General features: G+C 43.0%; 1 protein-coding gene across 2 annotated transcripts in view; it reads left to right on the top strand.

Annotated features, from left to right (window-relative positions):
• The window catches only part of LOC122666986 (methionine S-methyltransferase), a 106,793-nt gene that overhangs the window by 42,612 nt on the left and 40,073 nt on the right, over window positions 1–24,108 (top strand). For both annotated transcript variants that reach the window (XM_043863127.1, XM_043863126.1), the window contains 3 exons: window positions 20,300–20,434; window positions 22,719–23,039; window positions 23,286–23,465. In XM_043863127.1, the coding sequence (XP_043719062.1) occupies window positions 20,300–20,434; window positions 22,719–23,039; window positions 23,286–23,465 (636 nt within the window). The remainder of the gene's footprint in view (window positions 1–20,299; window positions 20,435–22,718; window positions 23,040–23,285; window positions 23,466–24,108) is intronic.

Raw genomic sequence — 24,108 nt, 5'->3', positions numbered from 1 at the left:
TACTAATAAAGCAGGAAATAAATGAGATAAAGTGCCTAATGGGGTTGACCTAATCTAGAGTGCCATTGGTAAAGTTCCGAAGAGACTAAGGAGTTCTGATGTAGTGGAGGAGGTGTTGTTGATGGAGAAGGACGACCATCTTCAAGCAAGTACAATCCACCGTGCAATTTACCACATCCAATCGTCTTCCCTGTTACCAGATCCTGAAAAACACAGTGGGAAGAAAAAAAGGTTACTTTGCAGTTGAGATCACGAGTAATACTACTAATGGAAAGGAGGTTAGTAGTAAAATTTGGAATGTGCAAAACAATAGACAAAGTAAGAGAGGAAGTGCAATTGATGATTCATTTCCCCGAGATGGAGGAAAGGGAACCATTAGATACCTTGACTTTGTCTTTCCCAGACATAGGAGAATAGCGATGGAAAAGGCTAGAGGAACCAGTCATGTGATGTGTAGCTCCAGAATCTATGATCCAAGGATGGGAAGTTACTGAAGCACAATGACCACCAAATGAAATACCTGACTGGGCAAAGTTTGAACCCAAAGGAGCAGAGGAATTGGCAATTGCTGATGTAGTAGAGGCAGCAGCAACAAAAGGCTTTAGCACACGTAGGAATGCCTGTAGATCATCTTGGGATATACCAATGTCAGTAGCCGGGGCTGTGGTAACAGTCTCAGAGTGATTTGCCTTGTTTTTTGTTTTCTTCTTGGCAACACGTTTGGCCTCACAGTCCGCTGGTTTCCCATTGAGCTTCCAACATTTCTCTTTGGTATGATAGGGCTTGTTACAGTGCTCACAAGTAATAATGCCCTTGGTAGAATCATCAGAAGAGGAGTTCCCAGCAGTGTCAGGAGTAGCCGTAGAAGCAGTCTGGAGAGCTGATCTCTCAATAGGTGTAGGATGTAACATTGTAGACCTACGGTTTTCTTCAGAGGAGACCAAGGCATATGATTGTTCAAGTGTTGGAAAAGGAGTGTGACCCAACACTTGGACACAAATTTGATCATATTCCATATTTAATCCAGCCAAGAAGTCATAAACCCGTATCTTGTCAACATGCTTCTTATAGGCAGTAATATCAACAACAATAGAAGGATGGAAATCAGAAAAATGATCCAATTGTTGCCAAAGGCTGCACAAGGTAGCATAATATTTGGAGACAGACAATTCCCCCTGAGTGGTATGAAGGACCTTCTTCCGGAGTTCATAAACCTGGGCATCAGTACCAAGCTGTCCATATGTTTCCTTGCAGGCAGACCATAGCGAAACCCTTCGGCCAGGTCTGGTTGCATGGAACCAATCAAATAGGACATAAGTACGCCATTATTGGAGAGCCACCTGTCTTAAAGAGGGCCAAGGCTTGTTGGCATGACAGTGGTGCCATTAATATGGCCAGTAAGCGCATGGCCAGCAATTGCAAAGGAAGCTGTCAAGACCATAGGAGGTAATTGGAGCCATCCAATTTATAGGATTGGGTGGAAAAATATGGTACTCAGTCTTACCATGTCCATCTATGCCCGAAGTTCCAGTAGAGATGAGTCACCCATAAGTGGCAGAGACAATCCAAATCGCAGAGAAAGGCTGATGTGATGAAAAACCCAGTAAATACTCTAAGAGAATGTCCAGAAAGAGGAGGAGAGACTCTTGTAAGTATAATAATATGTGTCTCCAAAAATCAGCAGACAGGGCAATCCCCTAGATCAACTTTTTCAGGGTTTTGAAAAAAACCCTGATTTTGGTGAGATCGATGTAGTGGAGAATGGTCCAAAAAATTCAGTGGATGATGCTGAAACTTGGCTTGAGTGTGCTTGTAGTAGTGCTTGATCACTCTTCCAAAGATCAGCTTCAACAGAAACCAACCCCAAGATCGATATTTGTCAGGGTTTTGGGAAAAACCTGAAAGAAGGGAAAATCGATCAATGAGGAGGTCTTCAATACGGCTGGAGATAGAAGCTTGTCCAATAAAAATCTGCTGCAGTTCTTGATCTTCAATAAGGAGAATTGATTCCTTGTAATGGAGATTGAATCAATCCAAAAACTTGAAGCTTCAAATATCACAGACAGGGTGCAAGTTCCTATCGATCAGAATTTGTGTGTGATATCATGGAATGAGGTGATGGGGGACAGCAACTGGATCTATGGATCACCTCATCAGTGCTGCCCTATGTAAGAATGAAGAACAAAAGAGGAAAAAAGTAGAGGAAAGGGAGATCGAGAGAAAGAGAGGAGAGAAGAGATCGAGAATGGAGGAGTGGAGAACCCTAATTCGAAACCTGCTTTGATACAGATCAGAATTAGAGTGTAATGCTTGGATACTTAAAGAATGATCCCAAACTCTTTATTTATAATAAAGAATAAAGGTTACATGGACAGAATTGCCCCTAACATAGCCGACTCTAATACAGAGTCGGCTGTACATAATAGAAAGCATAACAAAAGGTAAAAAGTCCAGAATACCCCCATGGTATTTTGGCCCATACAATCCTACACTACCCTTACAACATATAAACTCTAACATTCAGACCATCAAACCCTTTTGATAGTTCTCAAAAATTTTAACTCCATTTGATAGCCAATGAATGTGTACACGACAAGAGAGCTTTGAGCAGAAAAGAAATCAAATACAAGGTTGACTGGCCTTAGGCATATGATGATATTAATTTGAAGTTCTTGTATTATGCCTTCGGGAAGAATGGCTTTAGCCCTTGATTAGCAGATGGGGAGAGTAATGCATTTTTCTTCTTCTGAATAAAAACACTATTCTGTTATTATAAATGGATCCCAAAAGGATATTTTCTAGCTAGGATGAACCTTAGACAATGCAACCCACTATTTTGCATACTGTTCACTATAGTTGTAGATAGTTGTCTTCCCTCAAAGCAGAATGTCTCAGACTCTCAATCATGTCAGGGGGCTTTGCAGGTGGGAGGAAAATGTTGAAGTTTCCCATCTACAAGTGTGTTTTCAGATGCTAATTGTATCTGTTTTACACTTGTACATGATAGTTTAACAGACTGTGAAACCTCCATGTTATGAAGCTAGGATATAATTCCATGGAGATATGAAGTTCCCAATTGTGGGGGTGAAAAGAGACGGGTTTTGAGGAACAGATATTCAAGAATCTCAATTAAGTTGTGAAGGGATTAGAAGTTGCAATGGTGACAAATTACGAATATGATAGAGAAGGAAGATTGAATAAAGAGATTTAAAAGCAAGCCTAATAATGCAGTGCTAATCTTGAACATAGTTGTCAAGGCGTCACCTGGGCACCACGTAGGCGACAAGGCATGTTTTAAGGTACTAGGAGACTGGTTGCCTAGTTGTCTAGGCGCCCAGACATGAAATCCAAGGGAAAATGGGTGAAAAATGTAAAATATCTGCTGGATTATGAAAAATAAATGAAATTCAGGGCAGGTAAGGTGTTTTAAACTCCCAGAGACAAAAAAGAAGAAGTAACCGCAACAGCCACTACTGGAAAAGAAGAAGAAGAAGAGGTGGAGGAAGCAGTAGCAACTGCCACCACCATCGCCGCTGGAAAAGAAGAAAAAGAACCACAAATGAAGAAGTAGTGGAAGAAGCAGCGGCAGCAGCAGTGACAACTGACAGCATCACCGCCACTGCCAGAAGAAGAAGGAGAAGGAGAAGAAGAGTCTACCTGTCCACCGGAGTTGCAGTGGTTGTTGAAGAAGGAGAATGCGAAGGAGAAGGACAAGAAGGAGAGCCTAACTATCCACCACTACCGCTGCTAGTTCCGCTGCGTTGAAGAGGAATTTGGTTGTCGTCCCGTTGCGTCGAAGTCTGCTGAGTCGAAGAAGGGTTAAAAAGTGATATTTTCTGATTTTATTAGTAAAAGAAATAAGTTTCAAAATTTACATATATCCTCTCTTAAAAATTATATCTTAAGACATTAAAATCCCACATTTTACATCTAATCCCCCTAAAAGTTATATCTTAAAAGATTAGTCTCATATTTTGCATGTACCCCCCTTTTGTATGTGCATGCCTAGGCATCCAAGGTGATGCCTAGGCGCCTGGCCACCGTCTTGGGTTGCCTTTTCATTATGACAGCTGACAACTATAATCTCAAACCAGTGAGATCAAGTGAGAGATTGGCTTGTGACTTGTCTCGGTTTTGCAGTGTACCAAGACGAGATGTGGGTCAACTTTAAATTCAACCTGGTTTCGCATGGTTTTGACCATGTTTCGGCCACATTTTGGTAATTTCGCAAGTTTCGACCTGAACACCTATATTAATTCACTTATCCCAATCGAAACTTGAGGAAACCTGGCTCAAAACCAGGGCATGCACTTATTTAGGCCAAATATCATTTAAGGGTAATTTACCCGTACCTCCCCTGAGGTAAGGCGAAATTACAGATTCAACAGTGAGTTTTGGATAATTACGCGTACCTCCCCTGCTTTCCAAAGTAATTATTAACTAAACCTATGCCGTGAACTTGGGACTGAAAAAGTTAAATTTTGTCAAATCATGGACCAAAATGCCCTTCATGCTAAAAAAACCTATTTTCTATTCTTGCTGCTGCGACTACACCTCCGATAGTTCTTCAAGATTGCTGCCCTCAGCGTCATCTTCTGCATCTCCGTCGTCTGTGCTAATACCTCTCAGTTACATCCCAGTCTCCTTCTACCAAGCCATTGGCGCAACAACCCCTTTTTTTACTGCTGTCTTCGCTTTCCTCATTATTTGCAAGGATTCCGCGCAGGTGTACCTTGCGCTCATGCCCGTCATGTTTGGGATCGTCATTGCCAGCAATAGCGAGCCTCTTTTCCATCTCTTTGGCTTCTTGGTCTGTATTGGATCCACAGCTGGACGAGCTTTGAAGTTGGTGGTTCAAGGATTGCTGTTGACATCGGAGGCGGAGAAGCTTCATTCCATGAATCTGCTTCTCTACATGGCCCCTCTGGCTGCTACGATTCTGCTTCCATTCGCTCTGTACATTGAAGGCAATGTGGCTGCATCCACCTTCGAAAAGGCGAGGGAGGACCCCTTTATAGTGTTTCTGCTTTTGGGGAATGCAACGGTGGCCTATATGGTGAGCTGGACGAATTTTCTGGTGACCAAGCATACGAGCGCGTTGATGCTCCAGGTTCTGGGGAATGCTAAAGCTGCCGTGGTGGTGTGTCAGTATTGATTTTCAGGAATCCAGTCATGGTGATGGGGATGGCGGGCTTTGCTGTGACGTTCGTGGGGGTGGTGCTTTATAGTGAGGCTAAGAAGAGATCCAATTCCAGGGTTGCAGCTCATTAACCAGATTATTGATTTTATTTGATTAATTAATTAATCGGTGGCCGTCATCTTGGGTATGCACCTGAAGAACTGCAATTTTTTGTCCAAAATCCTTGCCTTATATCTTTCAATTTTAACTCGAATTTTCCAATCTAATTCATCAATTTTTAGCCAAAAAGAAACAGTAGATCACCAACTGAATAATGGGATCAAATTTAGTTGTATAGGCAGGTTTTGCAGTCCAAGCCTTCTTTTCCGTTCTGCTTTCTTTATTTGATCTTGTTGAGTTTTTGGTGAGATGGGGAAAGGGGAAAGGAATTCCCTTCTTATGCTCACCTTGTCTGTAACCTTTGTATGCTGTGAATGTTGCAGTAAGAACAAACACATGGAAGATTGGTTTTGGATTTTTGGCTGATTTCTAAGCCTTGTGGGAATGAGTGAATACAAAAAGCAAAATTCTCTTTCGCACTTCATTTCATCAAACATCAAGCATCTTTCTGTTATTTATTTTTTTAATTTTTCGATCTTTAAGCATTCTTTGGTGGGCATAAATTACTTTGCTCTTGTTGCTTTCTTTCACAGTTTTCATAAATGGGACTCAAAACTTCTTCAGAAAGGAAACCATTTGAAATTAACGAGCTATTTTAATCTTTATATGAATGGAAGGGAGAGGGAATTGATTCTGGATGAACAGATCGAATTAAAGCGAGGTTCTACAGTAGGATTGTAAACTTTTGCACAAGCTTGTCTGGATTATAATGGCGGAGGTGTAGTTGCAGCAGCAAGAAGCGGCAAGAATTGCGGAAGTGTGGTCGCAGAAGCAAGAATGGCGCAGGTCTTGCTTTCAGTTTGTTATTGCCCACAGAGCAAGTAATGGAAGAAAATAGGTTTTTTAGCATGAAGGGCATTTTGGTCCATGATTTGAACAAATCTATCATTTCCAGCCCCAAGTTAACGGAGTGGGTTTACTTATTAATTATTTTGGAAAGCAGGGGAGGTACGCATAATTATCCAAAACTCATGGGTGAATCTGTAATTTCGCCTTACCTCAGGGGAGGTATGCATAAATTACCCTTTAAGATTAAATGTTATTTCATTCACTTAAGATATTATTAAAAAATAAACAAATACCCCCTATCTGAATCCAATAAAAATAGTTAAGAAATGAAATTCTAAAAGGAGAAAATGCCCCAGTTCAAGAACAAAAACTAGATTTTCGGCGGCAGGTGCAATTTTCGACTTTTAAATGCTAGTTTTTTCTCAAATCTAAAAATCCCATACAATCTTAATATGATAAAACATTGCTAAAAACCAAAAAAGTGGTAAAATATTCATTTGTTTTGATGTCTAAAAGCTTATTTCCATTCAGAACTATTTTAAGCAGCATTCACGCACACCAAATTAAGTTTGACCGGAACATAACTCCTTCAATATAAATAAGATTTAAGCAATCTGGGATTTGTTGGAATGATTTCCAATAAAGCTTTCAAACAAATCCAAGATTGTTTATATCTGATTTATATTGGAGGAGTTATGTTCCGGTCAAACCTTAATCAATAGATTCAATATCATCTCCAAGAACAATATACACCATCAAACTTGGGTCAAAACCACAAGTATTATTTTGAGTGTCCTCTATGTGAAACTAATGCATGGATTGGGTTCAAAATATCAAAAATAGGCAGCACAACAATAATCAGGGCAAAAAAACTACTTCTGGGCCGCGAAACCATGGTTTCGAGTTAGCCTGGAGAAAGTACCAGGTTTCTACCAAATCTCGTCGAAACCTGGGAAATCTCGATTTCTAGCTGGTCGAAACCAATGTCGGCACCGAGTTCCTGATCCTTGCTTGTGACAGGGTTGCAGGTAAGGAATAAGACCAGATTTCCAAAAAAAATTATTAATAGAAGGGATCAGATTCCGCCAAAATTCTGGTCGAGGGCTTTAATTGGATGGAAGAATATAAAATCAGAAATCAGGGCTTGATCCAATGGTCAAAGTCTTAGGATCTGAAGATTCCTACTTGGAATTCCCAAATTTGAGAATCGATAGAAGGTTCAACCAGATTTGATTTTAGTACCAAATAACAAGCTTAATTACTCATTCTCTTTTGAGATTCCTACTTGGAATTCCCAAGTTTGACCCAAGCCAGAACCAACTCTAACTCCATCCTCTCTCTAACCTCCTCTGAAGGTTTGGTTCTCTCTTCTGTCGATGCCATCAAATCCGAAGCTGTTTCCTACTTCTCTGGTATCTTTTGTCCTCCTCCCTCCCCCCTTCCCATCATCCTTGAGGGCCTCATCAACAAATTCGTTCCTCCCAACCTCTTCAACTCTCTCTGCTCCATCCCCTCTGACTCCGAAATTATTTCTGCTGTCCATTCCCATAAGGCCAGTAAAGCTCCCGGCCCTGATGGTTTCAGTATGGGATTCTTCTCCGCTTGCTGGGACATCATCGGAACCGAGCTTATGGGCGCCATTAAGAGCTTCTTCTTCTACCCCCATCAGATTCTGAACATCAACCATACCTTTCTCTGCCTCATTCCTAAATCCTCCGGTGCCTCCTCTATGGCTGATTTCAGACCCATCTCCCTCTGCAACCTCCTCTATAAGTTCATTGCCAAAATCCTTGCAAATCGCCTTCAACTTGTCATTGACTCCCTTATTAGCCCCAACCAGTCCGCCTTCATCTCTGGGCGAAGTATCTCGGACAATATCATCCTCTGTCACGAAATTGTCCGAGGCTTCCACCGGAACACCACTTCCCCTTCAGCCCTTCTGAAGATCGGCGTTCACAAGGCTTTCGACTCTATTCGTTGGGACTTCATCACCCAAGTCCTTCTTAAGATGTCTTTCCCCCCCTCCTTTGTCAGCTGGATCCACTTCTGTATCTCTACCCCTCGTTTCTCCGTCCTCCTCAACGGAAGCCCTGCGGGTTTCTTCCCCTCCTCTGCTGGCATCCGCCAGGGATGTCCCCTCTCCCCCTTCCTCTTCTGTCTTTCCCTTGAGGTTCTCTCCCGCAGCCTTCAGTCCAAAACTGACCTTCACCTCATCTCCCCCATCCCCAAGTGTAAACCCACCAACCTGACCCACCTAGCTTTTGCGGACGATCTTATGATCTTCTCCAAGGCCATTCCCTCCTCCATTGAGCATATTTTGTCCTCCCTACACCTTCTTCAGAGTTGAAACTCAAAGGTAGATCAAATCTGGTAAGAGAAGAAGTTTACAGAAAGAAGAAGAAGGAGGCGAGAAGAGAGAAGAAGCAGAAGAAGAAGAGAAGAGAATGGGAGAATCGATTGTGTGTGTTGAGAGTGATTCTCAACACACATATTAGCTTCATTAATTAAGTCTTCCAAATTACACAAGCCTCCCTAGGGAGGTAAGGAGAAATAAGACAATAAAGTAAAAATACAACTTAGTCATGTCTTATAACTAGACAATGACAGAACTACCCCTATACAAGATATTCTAACAACTCTAACACTCCCCCTCAAGCTGGAGAATAAATGTCATACATTCCCAGCTTGCACAATAGAGTACCAAATAGACTAGAAGAGAGACCCTTGGTGAAGATATCTGCTACTTGATCACCTGTCTTCACAAAGGGAGTACAAATGCACCCAGAATCCAACTTCTCTTTGATGAAGTAACGATCGACCTCAATATGCTTGGTTCGATCATGTTGAACCGGATTATGGGCAATGCTTATGGCAGCTTTGTTGTCACAATAAAGTCTCATTGGCCCTTTAGTTTCAAAGCTCAAATCGTGAAGAAGTCGTTTTAGCCATATAAGCTCACATACTCCATGGGCCATGGCCCTAAACTCGGCCTTAGCACTAGATCGAGCAACAACTGGTTGTTTCTTGCTCCTCCAGGTAACTAGATTACCACCCAAGAAGGTACAATACCTTAAGTAGATCTCCTGTCGTAGACGAACCAGCCCAATCAAGATCTCAGTAGCCTTCAATCTGCAAATGGTCATGCCTGGCAAATAGAAGGCCCTTTCCTGGACAGGATTTCAAGTATTTGATGATGCGATATACTGCATCCAGATGTCCACCCCTAGGAGCATGCATGAACTGACTCACCACTCCAACTGCATAAGAGATGTCTGGTCGAGTTAGGGAGAGATAGATTAGTTTCCCAACTAACCTCTAGTACTTGCTTGCATCTATAAGAGAAGAACCATATTCATCACCAAGTTTATGATTCGGATCAATGGGGGAAGTGGCTGGTTTGCACCCCATCATCCCTGTCTCTTTCAGAAGATCCAAGACAAATTTCCTTTGGCAAATGTTGATCCCTTTCCTTGATCTAGATACCTCAATACCTAAGAAGTATTTTAAGATTCCAAGGTCTTTGATCTCAAACTGTTTAGCCAGATAAGACTTCAATCTATCTATCTCAGCAACATCATTCCCAGTCACCACAATGTCATCAACATAGACAATGAGAGCTGTAACTGTACCATTACCTCTCCTGATAAACAAAGTGTGGTCAGCTTGACTCTGGGAATACCCATTCTTCAGAATGGCTTGTCTAAATCTCTCAAACCAGGCCTTAGGAGACTGCTTTAGGCCATAGAGAGCTTTCTTCAACAAACACACTTTCCCTTCAGCTGAGGGACACTTAAAACCAGGTGGAGGCTGCATGTACACAACTTCTGCTAAATCTCCATGAAGAAATGCATTCTTCACATCTAATTGGTACATAGGCCAATCTTTATTGGCTGCTACTGAAAGAAGAACCCTGATGGAATTATGCTTGGCTACAGGAGCAAAAGTCTCCTGGTAGTCAATGCCATACACCTGACTATACCCTTTTGCAACCAGCCGAGCTTTGTACCTTTCCACTGTACCATCGGATCTATACTTGATTGTATAAACCCATCTACATCCAACTGGAGTTCTCCCCCTGGGAAGATCAACAAGTGTCCAAGTATTGTTCTTCTCTAGAGCCACCATTTCCTCAGTCATTGCTTGCATCCATTTTTGATTGGATAAGGCCTCTGTGACATTTTTGGGAATAGAAGAAGACTCAAGAGCAGTGGAAAAAGCAACACCTGTAGGAGAAATGGAGTCATAGGAAACAAACTGGGCTATGGGATTAGTACAGGTTCTCTTCCCCTTTCTAATAGCAATGGGAAGATCTAATTCAGAAGGAGAGGGATTACCTGACTGAAGAGGATGAGATTGAGGATGTAGATCCAAAGAGGGGTTTTGGCATGGTCACTTGTACCATGGTTGCTTCCCTTTTTCCTTCAACAAGCATTCACCTCTTGTGAATACACCATCTTCTTTGAATCTTATCCCCTTGTATTCCTTTTTGTCTGCTAGCATCACCATCACCAATACCATCAACATCAGCATCATCCACAACATCCACTTCTTTGTACTTTCCAATATCAAATAGAAATGGGGAAGTGGAGGTAGGCAAGGGAGATAGGAAGGGAATGACATCCGCATTCTGTTCACTGCTAATATTCTCCCCCTGAACAGAATGGCGAGGGGAAGAAGAAAAAAAAGGAATAGACTCAAAGAAGGTGACATCTTTGGAGAGAAATCGCCTTCGGGAAGAAGGATGGTAGCACTTATACCCTTTAGTAGAATCAGAGTAGCCTAAGAAGATGCACTTGAGAGCTTTGGGATCAAGCTTGGTGCGGGCTGATTTGGTGACATGTACATAACAAACACAACCAAAGACGCGTGGAGATAAGGAAAAAACTGAGGATTGAGGAGAAAGAAGAGCCAAGGGGGATTTGGAGCCAAGGAGTGGACTTGGCATCCGGTTAATAAGAAAGGCAGCGGTAAGAAGGGCATCAGAACAGAAGGTCTTAGGCACGTGCATACCAAAGAGAAGACCCCTGGTGATTTCCAACAAATAGCGGTTTTTGCGTTCAGCCACCCCATTTTGCTGTGGGGTGTCAACACAAGCCAGTTGATGGATGATGCCCTTATCAGAAAAGAACTGTTGGAGCCCCCCATACATGTACTCACCCCCCTTATCAGATCTAACAATTTTGATGTGAGTACCAAACTGAGTACTGATAAGGTGATAAAACTCCTTAAAACCATCGCAAACATTACTCTTTTGTTTTAACAAAACAGTCCAAGTAGACCGAGAATAGTCATCCACAAATGAAACAAAATAACGAAAACCAGATAAGGAAGTAGTAGGAGAAGGCCCCCAAACATCAGTATGAACAAGGGAAAAAGGTGCAATAGATCTATTACCACGATAAGGATAAGATGTGCGACAATGTTTAGCAAAAATACAAGATTCACACTGAAAAACATAAGATGCAGGAAAAGAAGTAAACAAGTGGGGTAAGTGTCTCCTCATAACAACAAAAGAGGGATGACCCAAACGTTGATGCCAAAGCATAACAGACTCCAAAGCACTCCGGTCATGCCGACCACAAACTTAAGCTGCAGCTGTAGATTGAGCAGGTGACTGTGGCTCAAGAAGATAGAGTCCTGCTTTCTCAGTCCCACTGCCAATAACCCTCTTTGTCTCCAAATCCTGAAAGACACAATAAGAAGGAAAGAAAGTGACACAACAATGTAAGGATTTGGTTAGGTGACTCACTGATAATAGGTTTGTAGCAAAGTCGGGAACATGAAGGACAGACTCAAGGGAAATAGAAGGAGTAACCAGCACATTACCCTTACCAGAGACAGAGGAAAGGGAACCATCAGCAACCCTTACCTTGTCCCGGCCAGAACAAATGGAATAGGAATCATAGTACTGGGACATACCAGTCATGTGATCGGAGGCTCCAGAGTCAATGATCCAAATGGGTGCAGTAGGGGTAGCAGATGAGACCTGCAGAGCTGAGGCAGAAGTAGTCAACCCTCCAGAGCTAGAACCAGTAGCTGACCCTCCAAGGTGAGACATCAACCGACGTAGGGCTGCAATATCATCCTGTGAGAGGGAATCAAGAGCAGGCTGCGGTCCAGGTGGCTCGGACTCAGATGTCACAGAATGAGCCTTAGCTCCCCCTCGCTTGCCTCCACGGGCATGAGATGAACTACCACGCTTACCAGGGGGCTGCCCACGAAGATCCCAGCACCGGTCCTTGGTATGTCCAAGCTTGCCACAATGGTCACATTTGTATCTCTCACGGCCTTTCCCCCCACTTTTCCAGTCTTTTTGGGAACTGGAAACAAGAGCAGACCTCTCTATTGATGGTACAATATCCTTAGTGGTCCTCCGGGTTTCCTCACTTTGCAAATAACTGCACACATCATCCAGAGATGGAAATGGAGACCTCCCTAAGATTAGCAGGCGAAGGGGCTCATATTCAGAGTTAAGACCACCAAGCAAAATAAGGATCCTTTCCTTTTCTTGGCTCCTGTAGACTTTTGCCCGATCCTCAGCATTGGACAACTGGAGATTGGTATAATGATCATACTCCTCCCACAAGCTAATAACAGAGTTGTAATACTCAGATATACTCCTATCACCCTGTTTCATATGAATGGTTTTTTGGAGAATTTGATACACTTTTGTTGAATCTCCAACTCTGTCAAAAATTCTGGATACACCGTCCCAAATATCTTTAGCAGTCTCCTTACTCATAAATCTCCGACCTATCTCAGGTTTCATGGAAAAGATCAGCCAAGTCATGACAGTGGAGTTTTCAATCTCCCACTTGAGATAGCCTGCATCAGTAGTAGCAGGAGCTGTGATAGACCCAGTAATGTACCCCAACTTCCCCCGACTACGTAGGGACAACTTCACGGAACGGGACCAATCCAAATAGTTGGTATTGTCCAACTTCACAACTGAGATCTGGGTGTTGGGGTTATCAAAGGAAGCCATGGTTGGGAAACCACCACTTGGGCTGTTGGCTGTAATTGGTCCACTGACCTCAGAATCTTGTCCAGACACTCTGGACATAATAGGCAAACACTTCAACAATCAATATAAATTGTTTGCGCAAGTGGGAAGTATACTCAACCCAAAACAAGGAGACAGACCAATACAAAAAATGGTCCCAAATCAACCAAACCACAAGGCTGAGGCCAAGCCTAAAAAACAGCAAGCATATGAAGAGCAAAAACTTGCATAACTCAAACCAAATTCTGCTAGTAGTCAAGAACCTTTAGTCCATAACACCTAATAAGTGTATCAAGATGTAATACTATCACATTCAGCCATCCAATACAGCAGACCTCAGAGAAGACTAAAAACAGAGCACCGATACCTGCAGAATAAAAAAAAACAAGATAGCCTTCCTCGACCCTCCACCTTCAAGGCAGGCTCTTAGGGCTTCAAAAAGCACTCCCATACGACACAAATGGGACAAGTTCCAAGGTCATCCAAGCTGCCAAAGGCGAATCGAAACCGAGACACTCCTAGTCAGGGCGGAAAACAGAGCCTGGTTTCAAGTCTTCAAAACATCTAGCAGCAAGGCAGCATTTCTTTTTCAACAAACAAGAGCTTTGGGGTCTGAAACAACACCCCTAGGCAATGCAACTCCAACAGGTGTCATGCCAAGATGTGGAGAAGAGAAGGAGAACCAAGAAGAAGCTTCACAAGCTGGCGGTAACTTGCCAGTCTTCCTCCATAGCTTCAAGTCACCTTCAGCAGCTCCTAAACTCTCTCCAACTTAGAGAATACCACTCCCAAGACTGTAAGGAGTATAGGTTTCACATATACAGCCTCCAATGGAACCCCCTTTACATTTATAGGGTTCCAAAGAGAGGAGAAGATGAGGACTGAGCTCAGCCGACTCTCAAACCAGAGATGTTGGCTCTGATACCAAGTTGAAACTCAAAGGTAGATCGAATCTGGTAAAAGAAGAAGTTTGCAGCAAGAAGAAGAAGAAGAAGGAGAGAAGAGAGAAGAAGAAGAGAAGAGAATGGGAGAATCGATTGTGTGTGTTGAGAGTGATTCTCAACACACATATTAGCTTCATTCATTAAGTCTTCCAAATTACACAAGCCTCCCTAGGGAGGTAAGAAGAAATAAGACAATAAAGTAAAAATACAACTTAGTCATGTCTTATAACTAGACAATGACAGAACTACCCCTATACAAGATATTCTAACAACTCTAACATTCAGGGCCTCTCCGGACTTCGCATCAACCTCCTAAAATCCCAAATCTTCCTTGCTGGGGTTCCTGACTCGACCAAAACTACCCTATCCAACATCACAGGCTTCCCCATCACCACCCTTCCTGTCCGCTACCTTGGCCTCCCCCTAATATCCGCCAGACTTTCAGCCCATCACTGCAACCCCATCCTAGACCTCCTCCGCAAGAGACTGCAGCTCTGGAAAGCCAAACTTCTATCCTATGCAGGCCGCCTCGAGCTCATCAGATCGGTTCTCCAGTCTTGCTACATTTATTGGAGCGGTGTTTTTGGCCTTCCCAAGGCTACTATCAAGGCTGCCGAATCCATCATGTGTGCTTTTCTTTGGAAAGGTTTGGACTCCGCCAGGTTCCTTCACCCCAAGAGCTGGTCTGCCATTTGCCTCCCCAAATCTGAAGGAGGTCTGGGGCTCAGAAGGATCAAAGATGTTAATCTTGCAGGCTCCATCAAGCTGCTTTGGAAACTCCTCTCCAACAAATCTAGCATTTGGACCTCCTGGGTGTATGCGGGGCATCTCCGTAGAGACTCAATTTGGACTGTCAGTCCTAGCACAGACTCTTCCTGGATTTGGCGCAGAATTCTTCAAGTGAGACACATTGCCAAAGGGTTTATCTCTTGCAGGATTGATGACGGGCAGCAGACCTATCTTTGGCAAAACAATTGGCACCCTTCGGGTGTCTTGGCCTCCTTAGTCAGCCCCCGCACCATCTATGAGTCCGGCTTGGACAGGCTGTCCCCTGTAGCATCCATCATCACTGATGGCTCTTGGACCCCCCCTCCTCCCTCCCCCCTTGGCTGATCTCTGGAGTTCCCTCCCCCTTATTCCCCCGGGTCACAGAGGCAGAGGGGACACCATCTTTGGCTTCCCTCCCCTACTGGCACTTTCAGCTCCCACTCTGCTTGGGACACGGTCAGACATAGAGGGACCCCTTGTCCTTGGCACAAAGTGGTTTGGTACAAAGGCCACATCCCTAGGCAGAGCTTCACAGCTTGGCGCGCCCTTGCAAATTGCCTCCCAACTCAGGCCTTCCTCATCCACAGGCACATGCAAGTCTCCCCTACTTGCTGCCTCTGTTGGAATGGATACGAAGACATCGACCATCTCTTCTTCACCTGCCCCTTTGCTGCCTCCATCTGGAACAGGGTTCTTCGTCATTGCTGGCCTGCTCGTAGAAGGCCTCTTCCCCTGTCTCGGGAATGGATTTGGATTCATATGACTTTTGGTGGAAAGTCGATCTGTGACAAGGTTGGAAAGCTTGCTTTTTGTGCTACTATTTCCCACATCTGAATGGAGCGTAACCTTAGAAGATGGACGTCCAACTCCCGCTCTTTAGACATGATTTGGAAGGCCATCTTCTTTGATGTCTCATCTAAAGCTAACTCCCTCCCCCCTACTAGTGTCATAGATTCCCCAAGGAACAGGTGTATTGTTGTCTCCTGGGGTCTCTCTTCTACTATTTTGCGCCCTTCCTAGTCCTTTCTAGTTTCGGGCTAGTTGGCCTTCGGGCTTGTATATCCCTCTCCCTTTTTTCTTCGTAATTAAATTTTTATTCATCCAAAAAAAACAAGCTTAATTATAGTCAGAGATCTGAGATTAGACTTCGAAAACAGAACTTGAAAATCGATTAAATTGAAATCAGACTTGTAGTAGGGAATAGGAAATTAGTGTCAGGTTTGAATTTTGAAATCGTAAGAAGGTTCAGAACAGAAAACAAATGCCAAGTATGGAAGCAGATTTCAAGTTCATGGTTAGATTTTAAGTTTTAGAAAATTCCTAATTGGTTTTTTATGCTCAGAAGTCAGATCAGAATCAGAACTTTAAGAGAATTGTAAACAGAAGTTCAGCAACCCAGATCAACCAATCAAGCATAGGATTTAAGGTATGCCAAAAATAGGAAGTATGGGTGCTAACCTGGGACTGATGGAAGGGGATGGTTGCATGAGGAATTGTAAACAGAGTTGTGCGGAGGTCCTGCCACAGAAAACCGAGAATCTACCACCACTTTCATTGCAATGGAGTCCAGTTGCAGAGGGTTGTGCGAAAGTTGTGGTAGAGAGAATGGCGTGAGAGGAGAGAGACCACGGTAAAACCCTTTTCACACGAGTCTTCTGTTTTTATCGGGAACACTTGTTAATTTTTCAAGCCTTTTGTTCTTTCACTTGAGTTGAAGAACAGAAGAAACACCAAATTTGTGTTTCTCAAATCGTGTTCTTCTTATGTTTTTTCATCCGGTTCGGTCTGTGAGAACAAAAGAATGAACCAGGTATGCCAAACACGTTTCTATTCTATATGCATTTCCGCAGAACAGAAGATCACCAGAAGTTTTCTCGAGGAGTGTTACCAAACGGGGCCTTATAGTCCCTTATGATGATTGGACATCAAATCTAAAAGTGCCTAGTTCTTGTACTTCCAAATAAACAAGTTCTTAACGTACCTGTTTGTTTAATGTATTTTTTTTTTTGGATGAATAAAAATTTAAATACTAAGAAAAAAGAGGGAATATACAAGCCCAAGGGCAACAAGCCGAAGCTAGGGGCTAGCTAGGGTGCAAAATAGATGTAGGGAGGCCCCAGGAGACAACAATGAGCCTGCTCCTTGGGGAATCCTTTACATCACAAAGGGGGAGGGATCTAGCTTTAGATGAAACATAAAAAAAGATGGCCTTCCAAATCGTGTCAAAAGAGCGGGAGTTGGATGTCCATCTTCTAAGGTTGCGTTCCACCCAAAGATGGGAGATAGTAGCACAAAAGGCTAACTTGCCAACCGAGTCACATGTCGATTTCCCTCCGAAGGTCATGTTAATCCAAATCCATTCCCTGCTGAGAGGAAGAGGGGTGCGCCGACCAGGCCAACAATGGAGAAGAACACGGGACCAGATAGAGGAGGCTAATGGGCAGGAGAAGAATAGGTGATCGACATCTTCGGTCCCATTCCAGCAGAGGCAGCAGTTGGGGGGGACCTGTATATGCCGATGAATAAGGAAGGCCTGGGTAGGAAGGCAGCTAGCAAGGGCGCGCCAAGCAGTGAGGCTATGGCGAGGAATGTGGCCATGAAACTAAACAACTCTATGCCAAGGACAAGTGGTCCCTCTATGTCTAACGAAATCCCAGGCAGAGTGAGAGCTGAATCTGCCCGTATGGGATGGAAGCCACAAGATGGTGCCACCTCTACCGGCCCAGGTGGGATGGGGGGAAGGGAGCTCCAAAGGTCGGCGAGGGGGGGAGAAGAAATGGGGGGGGGGGGGACTAAGAGCCTCTGGTAATGATAGTGTCAACATGGGCAAATCTATCCAATCCGGAGTAGATGTCCCGGGAGCTGACGATGGAAGATAGGACACCAAAGGGGTGCCACTTGTCCAACCAAAGCAAGGTGGACGCACCATCATCAATCCTGCACGAAATGGCGTCCCTGGCTAAATGTCTCACCTATAAAATCCTACGCCAAACCCATGAGGAGTCAGTCCTTGGGCTAACAGACCAAATGGAATCTCTACGGAGGAGCCCCGCATACACCTACGAAGTCCAGATGGAAGATCTGTTGGTGAGGATCTTCCAAATAAGCTTGATTGACCCGGCAATATTGACATCTTTTATTCGCCTAAGCCCGAGGCCTCCTTCAGATTTTGGGACACAAAGGGAAGCCCAGCTCATAGGATGAAGGAACCTGGCCGAGTCTACACCTTTCCAAAGGAAAACACACATAATCGATTCGGCCTCCTTGATGGTGGCCTTTGGGAGCCCAAAAACACCACTCCAGTAAATGTAGCAAGACTGGAGCACTGATCTAATGAGCTCGAGGCGACCTGCATAGGATAAAAGCTTGGCTTTCCAAAGCTGCAACCTCTTGCGAAGGACATCCAGGATGGGGGAGCAGTGGTGGGCTGAAAGTCTGGCAGGGATGAGGGGAAGGCCAAGGTAACGGACAGGAAGGGTGCCAATGGTGAAACCGGTGAGGGAGGAGAGAGAGGTTTTGGTGGTTTCCGAAACTCCGGCAAGGAAGATCTGGGACTTTAGTAGGTTGATGCGGAGACCGGATAGGCCCTGGAAAAGGTTAAGGGAAGACATGATGGATTCGATGGAGAGAGGGTCAGCCTTGGAGAGGATCATGAGGTCATCCGCGAATGCAAGGTGGGTCAGGTTGGTAGGTTTACACTTAGGGATGGGGGAGATGAGGTGGAGGTCGGTTTTGGACTGGATGCTGCAAGAGAGAACCTCAAGGGACAGGCAGAAGAGGAAAGGGGAAAGGGGGCAGCCTTGTCGGATGTCGACCGAGGAGGGGAAAAAACCAGCAGGACTGCCATTCAGAAGAATAGAGAAGCGGGGAGTAGAGATACAAGAATGGATCCAGTTGACGGGGGAAAGGACATCTTGAGAAGGACTTGAGAGATGAAATCCCAACGGATGGAGTCGAAGGCCTTATGGATGTCAATTTTTAGAAGGGCAGCAGGAGAGTGGGATTTGCGGTCAAAGCCTTGAACAATTTCCTGGCAAAGGATGATGTTGTCCGAGATGCTTCTCCCAGCAATGAAGGAAGACTAGTTGGGACTGACAAGGGCATCTATGACAAGGCTGAGCGCCGGAGCCTTTTAGCAAGGATTTTAGCGATGAACTTGTAAAGAAGATTACAAAGGGAGATGGGTCTGAAGTCAGACATGGACGAAGCTCCAGAGAACTTGGGGATAAGGCAGAGGAAGGTATGGTTGATATTTTGGATCTGGTGAGGGTTGAAGAAGAAGCTCTTAATGGCACTAATAAGCTCGACCCCAATGATATCCTAACAAGTGGAGAAGAATCCCATACTGAACCCATCAGGACCTGGAGCTTTACTAGCCTTATGAGAGTGGACAGCGGAGGTGATTTCAGAGTCGGAGGGGATGGAACTAAGAGAGCTGTGGAGGTGAGGGGGGAGGAATTTGTTGATGAGGTCATCGGGGAGGGGGAGATGGGAGGAGGGGGGAGGGCAAAAGATATCACTGAAATAGTTCACAGCTTCGGTTTTGATGGCTTCAACAGAGGAGAGGACCGAACCATTGGAGGAAGTAAGAGAGAGGATGGAGTTGGAGTTTGAGCGGGCCTTGAGGGAACGGTGGAAGAAGGCGGTGTTCGAGTCTCCGAGTTCAAGCCAATTGATTCTGGATTTCTGTTTGTTTAATGTTGACATGCAAGAGAATTTGAAATGGCACAATGGAGCTAGTCATTGGCTTTTTAAAGCTCTTATCTATCTAACAGTGAACAATTTAGTAGAGAATGTGTCTTAAAATAAAAAAAATAACCAACTGTCTAGTTGATACTCACTTTGGTTACTTTCCAAATTTTTTATGGAAGTGGGATTTGTTGAGATGCTTTGGATGTTAAAGTATGAAATGAGGCATTAAATAATACAAGTCTCAGGAAGTGTTCAAAGTGGTGTACGTTTTGTGAGTGGTAGAAGTATCGGTTAAAATTATCTAGGATTCTGATGCTGATTATAGAGCAAACTAACTATCTTCTGTGCATTTCTTTATGCTTAACTTAATATCACTCTGATCCATGTTATCAAGTCAGTGCTGCAGTTTGTAATGCTTGAAGAAAGCCATGCTATTAAAGTAATCTTCATGTGGCTTTATTTTCAACTTATAATGGGTTACAAACATGGATTTGTGTGTTGATGGGTTGCTTGTTGATTCTACAAGTAAGAACGTCTACCAAATTGAATCGTAACTGTATATTGAAAATTGGAACTAGATGACGATCCACATATGATGTCTTGACAGATATATTTAAATGTTTCCGATGAAGAAGATCCAAAGACCTTACTATATTATTTTCGAAATGTCCGTAAAGGTCTCTGGACAAGTGTTCCTCTGGCAGAGATTAATGGAAACTTTATCTTACACTTTCAATAGTTTATTATTACTTGTTAAGTAAGATGTACTCTGTGCTAACTTTTCTTCATTGGTGCTTGCTTAAGAATGTTGTTGTATTTCCATCAAGGGCTGTGGCAATTGAGAATGCTCTTCGATTGTTCTCACCGCGACTTGCCATTGTTGATGAACATTTGACCAGGCATCTACCGAAACTATGGTTAACCTCTCTAGCAATGGAGGTATGGCGTAGTTCTGATACTTTGTTTTGTTATACTTGTCATTTACTTATGCTTTCATGCAATGTTGTAAATTTATAATTGACCTTGAACCAGGGAAACCAACGGGAGATCGATTGCAGCAGGATCAATACAATAAAAAGAACAAAAATTAAATAACTAAAACTCTTTTATTGCTATTTTCTGTTTACATATGAAGGAGAACATAAAAGGATAAGAAAAAAGAAGAGAAAGGGATACAGAAGGGGGGAATAGGATCAGCTATCTCAGTCCATCATCCTCTCGCCCAGGGTTTCTCACCCACGGTATCTCACCGTTGCCTCATCGCACAGTTTCATCAATAGCTCTTTTCTCTTCAATCTCTGTCTCTTTTCTGTTCAGTCACATACATGTATTTATAATAAAACAACCCAATCCTAATCTAAGTAAGAAACTAATTAATAAAATGTATAAAATAGAAACTACACTCTAACTAGGATTCCTAACAGATCTAGGATTCCCAATTAGGATTACAATTCAAATAGGAAACTAAATAAGTGTCTGATAATAAAAATAACGCCAAAAATCAACTCCTCTAACCCAGCAGTCCATATCAGCCCCCAAATCACTGTTCATGTGAATAGTGTCACGTGAACACTAACACCCCCCCCCCCCAACACACACACACACATGCTTCGATCTACATCAGCTGAGTTAAACTTCTTTGATATTTTAGCATGCTAAAGTGCTAAGTTTAATTTCTAAACATCCCGACTGTTTGAATTTCTTGTTTTGATAGGCAATGACCAAAAAAAATGGGGGAAAAAAATCAGTAATATAAATTAAAAGCTAAATGACACAGACGGAAGGTTCAAATCTGTAATAGAGAGATCAGATCTAGTTTATAGGGAGGTTAGGGATAGGATAAAGGGAGAAGATGAGGTTTCAAGATCAGATTCTGATCTTGGATGAAGAGAGAAGAGATGGGGGGGGGATGAGAGGGAGTATCGTGAGAGAGAGGAGAAGAGAGGAGATTGAGAGGGGGAAAGAAAGAAGAGAAGACGTTAAGGAGAGGAGAAAGGGACTGCTTAGGGCATTGAGAGATGGCTTTAAGCTATGCGGGGATTTGGGCTTTATGGGTGTCTATGTAAACTTTGACTCGGCGGCAACAATTCATTGCTTATCCAAAGGGAGTTGCGGATCCTGGAAAGGTTGGTACTGGTTTCAGGAAACTCTAAAATTGGTGAAGCTGATTAGGCCTTTGATTTCATTTACTTATAGAGAAGGAAATAGGGCGGCCAACTGGCTGGCAAATCTTTCCTGCAATTCATTGACGGATACTGTTTTCTCTGGAGATTCTTCTTTATCTTTACTAATGGAACTTCGCCGGATCACCCGCGAGGATGCAATTGGTTTCCCGGTGTTAAGAAGATAAATATGTATGGGGTCGGGGAGAGAGAGTCTGTTCAGAGTGGAGCGATTTAATTGTACTTCTCGGACTTGGGGTTAGGCGGGCATGTCCCCCCCTTTAGTATCTTTTGTTCTTTGGAATAGTTTTTAATAAAATTTTAGGGGCTGGCCCGGGTCCCAGAGAATATTTGGGATAAAAGGGGAAGGGGACTGCTTCAACGCAGGTCTGACCACCAAGGCTCCAACTTTTGTTTCATTCAATAATTCAATTCAACACATTTGGCACAGGTTGAGATATTAAAAGACACTTTAAGAAAAATTAAACTCAGGTCTGGTGGCTCTTTGGAGTCGATTTCATGGGTCCCACCAGCAATAATATTGCAGGGACTAACCCTGGCCAGCTTAACCCACAGCTGGTTCTTGGCCCTGCAGGTTGGTCTAGTTCTGATGTGGACCAAAACAGCATGAGGGATCTTCTTCAGGCTTGATATTGCATCAATAAATCAGAAAAGAAAAGAAAGATGTTAAACTTGCAGGGAAAAGTATAATAAGGTAAAGATACAAAGCTTAAATAAAATAAAATAAAGTTGAAAGTTGGTTTTCCCAAATCGATTCTGCCTATATGCTTAAAATTATTTCTATTCTTGACTTTGTGCTGTCATAATTTTTCTATGTCAGCAATATTCATTTATCATGTATTTGATTATTATCTATAGGGATTCAATAAATTATGACTTTGACAATTGACAAATTTCTTTGCGAATGGTATATTGAATAGCTGACAGATCAAGTTCCACTGAATCATTTTGGTTGCCAAAATTTTTTTTGGAGATAACTTTGTGGCTTTGTTTATAGTGTGTGCAAGTAAACAGCTAAAAGATCAATTCCCTTCGTGTAGGCGGGATGTGATGTTGAGCCTTTGGAGGCTGCTGTTACAGTCATTGAAGCCCCACGCCAATCTGATCTGATGATAGAGTTGATAAAGAAGTTGAAACCACAGGTTGTGGTTACAGGGATGGCTCAATTTGAGGCAGTTACAAGTTCAGCTTTTGAGCACCTTTTAGATACCACAAGGGAGATCGGCTCTCTTCTTTTCTTGGACATATCTGATCAATTTGAGCTTTCTAGCCTCCCTGGTTCAAATGGGGTACTGAAATATCTTGCAGGAAATATCCTGCCCTCACACGCGGCAATTATTTGTGGTCTAGTTAAAAATCAGGTAAATATGATTCTAGTGTTGGTATGCATGTTTGGGGTGTTTGTATTTAGAAAGTTTCATGATTTGGATGATTAAAAGTAAGTTGGGTTCTTCGCACCAAGTCAAGGTCCATGGGCCCAGTTTTTTTGTTTACTCACGAATCAAAAAACTAGTTTCAGTTTCAGTCTTTTCATTATATTTCATCAACTTTTACTCTTCTATAATTATGGAACTTTTTATATTTATGGTGAAGAAACATTTTTCCAGGTATATTCAGATCTGGAAGTAGCTTTTGTCATTTCAGAAGAGGAGTCCATTTTTAAAGCATTATCGAAGACGGTGGAGTTGCTTGAAGGGCATACCGCTTTATTTAGCCAATATTACTATGGTTGTCTTTTCTATGAGCTTCTATCCTTTAAGCTTGCTGATCGTCATCCACCTGCACAGGTTCATGAATTGTTTCTGACTTGATCTCTTTTTCCTTGACCAATCAAGAAGAACAAAATATAAGGAGAACTGCTGGTTTAGAAATTATTAAATGTTCAACTAAGGTTCTCCTTGGTATGATTTATATTTCTATTTTTCTGACACATTTCAGTATCTACAAGTAATTGGTATGATTTATGATCCTTATTTCTCATTAATATAAATTGAAATAAACTGAAATTCATAAACAGCTGAGGAGCGGTTTATGCTTTATGGCAATAAATGATTTATTAGTATTTATGGGGTAACCCTTCAATAAGCATGTGTTCTAACTCTTAACGGCTCAAAATCGAGGGCGTTATTTGTATTTCATATTATTTTTAAAACAAAGGTATCGAAACTGGTTTTCATTTTCTTCCCCTCTTCATTGTTCATAGTATCTCTCAGCGGAAAGAATTTCCGGCCAAAGACGATTGGAAGCTTGGTGGTGAGGCCAACAATGGTGAAATGTTCGGGGACCACCGCGGTAATCACCCACTTGGAAGAAGAGAGAGAGAGAGAGTCAGATTGCAACTATGCGGTTGGGTCTGAGATTCCCAGTGTCACAGCGCACTTCAGGAAAGATTCAAGGCTTCCTTGGTCTCCTTCTGTGTCCTCTGCTTCT

This window comes from Telopea speciosissima, chromosome 7 (assembly GCF_018873765.1).
Source record: "Telopea speciosissima isolate NSW1024214 ecotype Mountain lineage chromosome 7, Tspe_v1, whole genome shotgun sequence".
NCBI classification, from domain to species: domain Eukaryota; kingdom Viridiplantae; phylum Streptophyta; class Magnoliopsida; order Proteales; family Proteaceae; genus Telopea; species Telopea speciosissima.
Note: the sequence above shows the minus strand (reverse complement) of the source record. Positions and strands in the feature narration are given on the sequence as shown.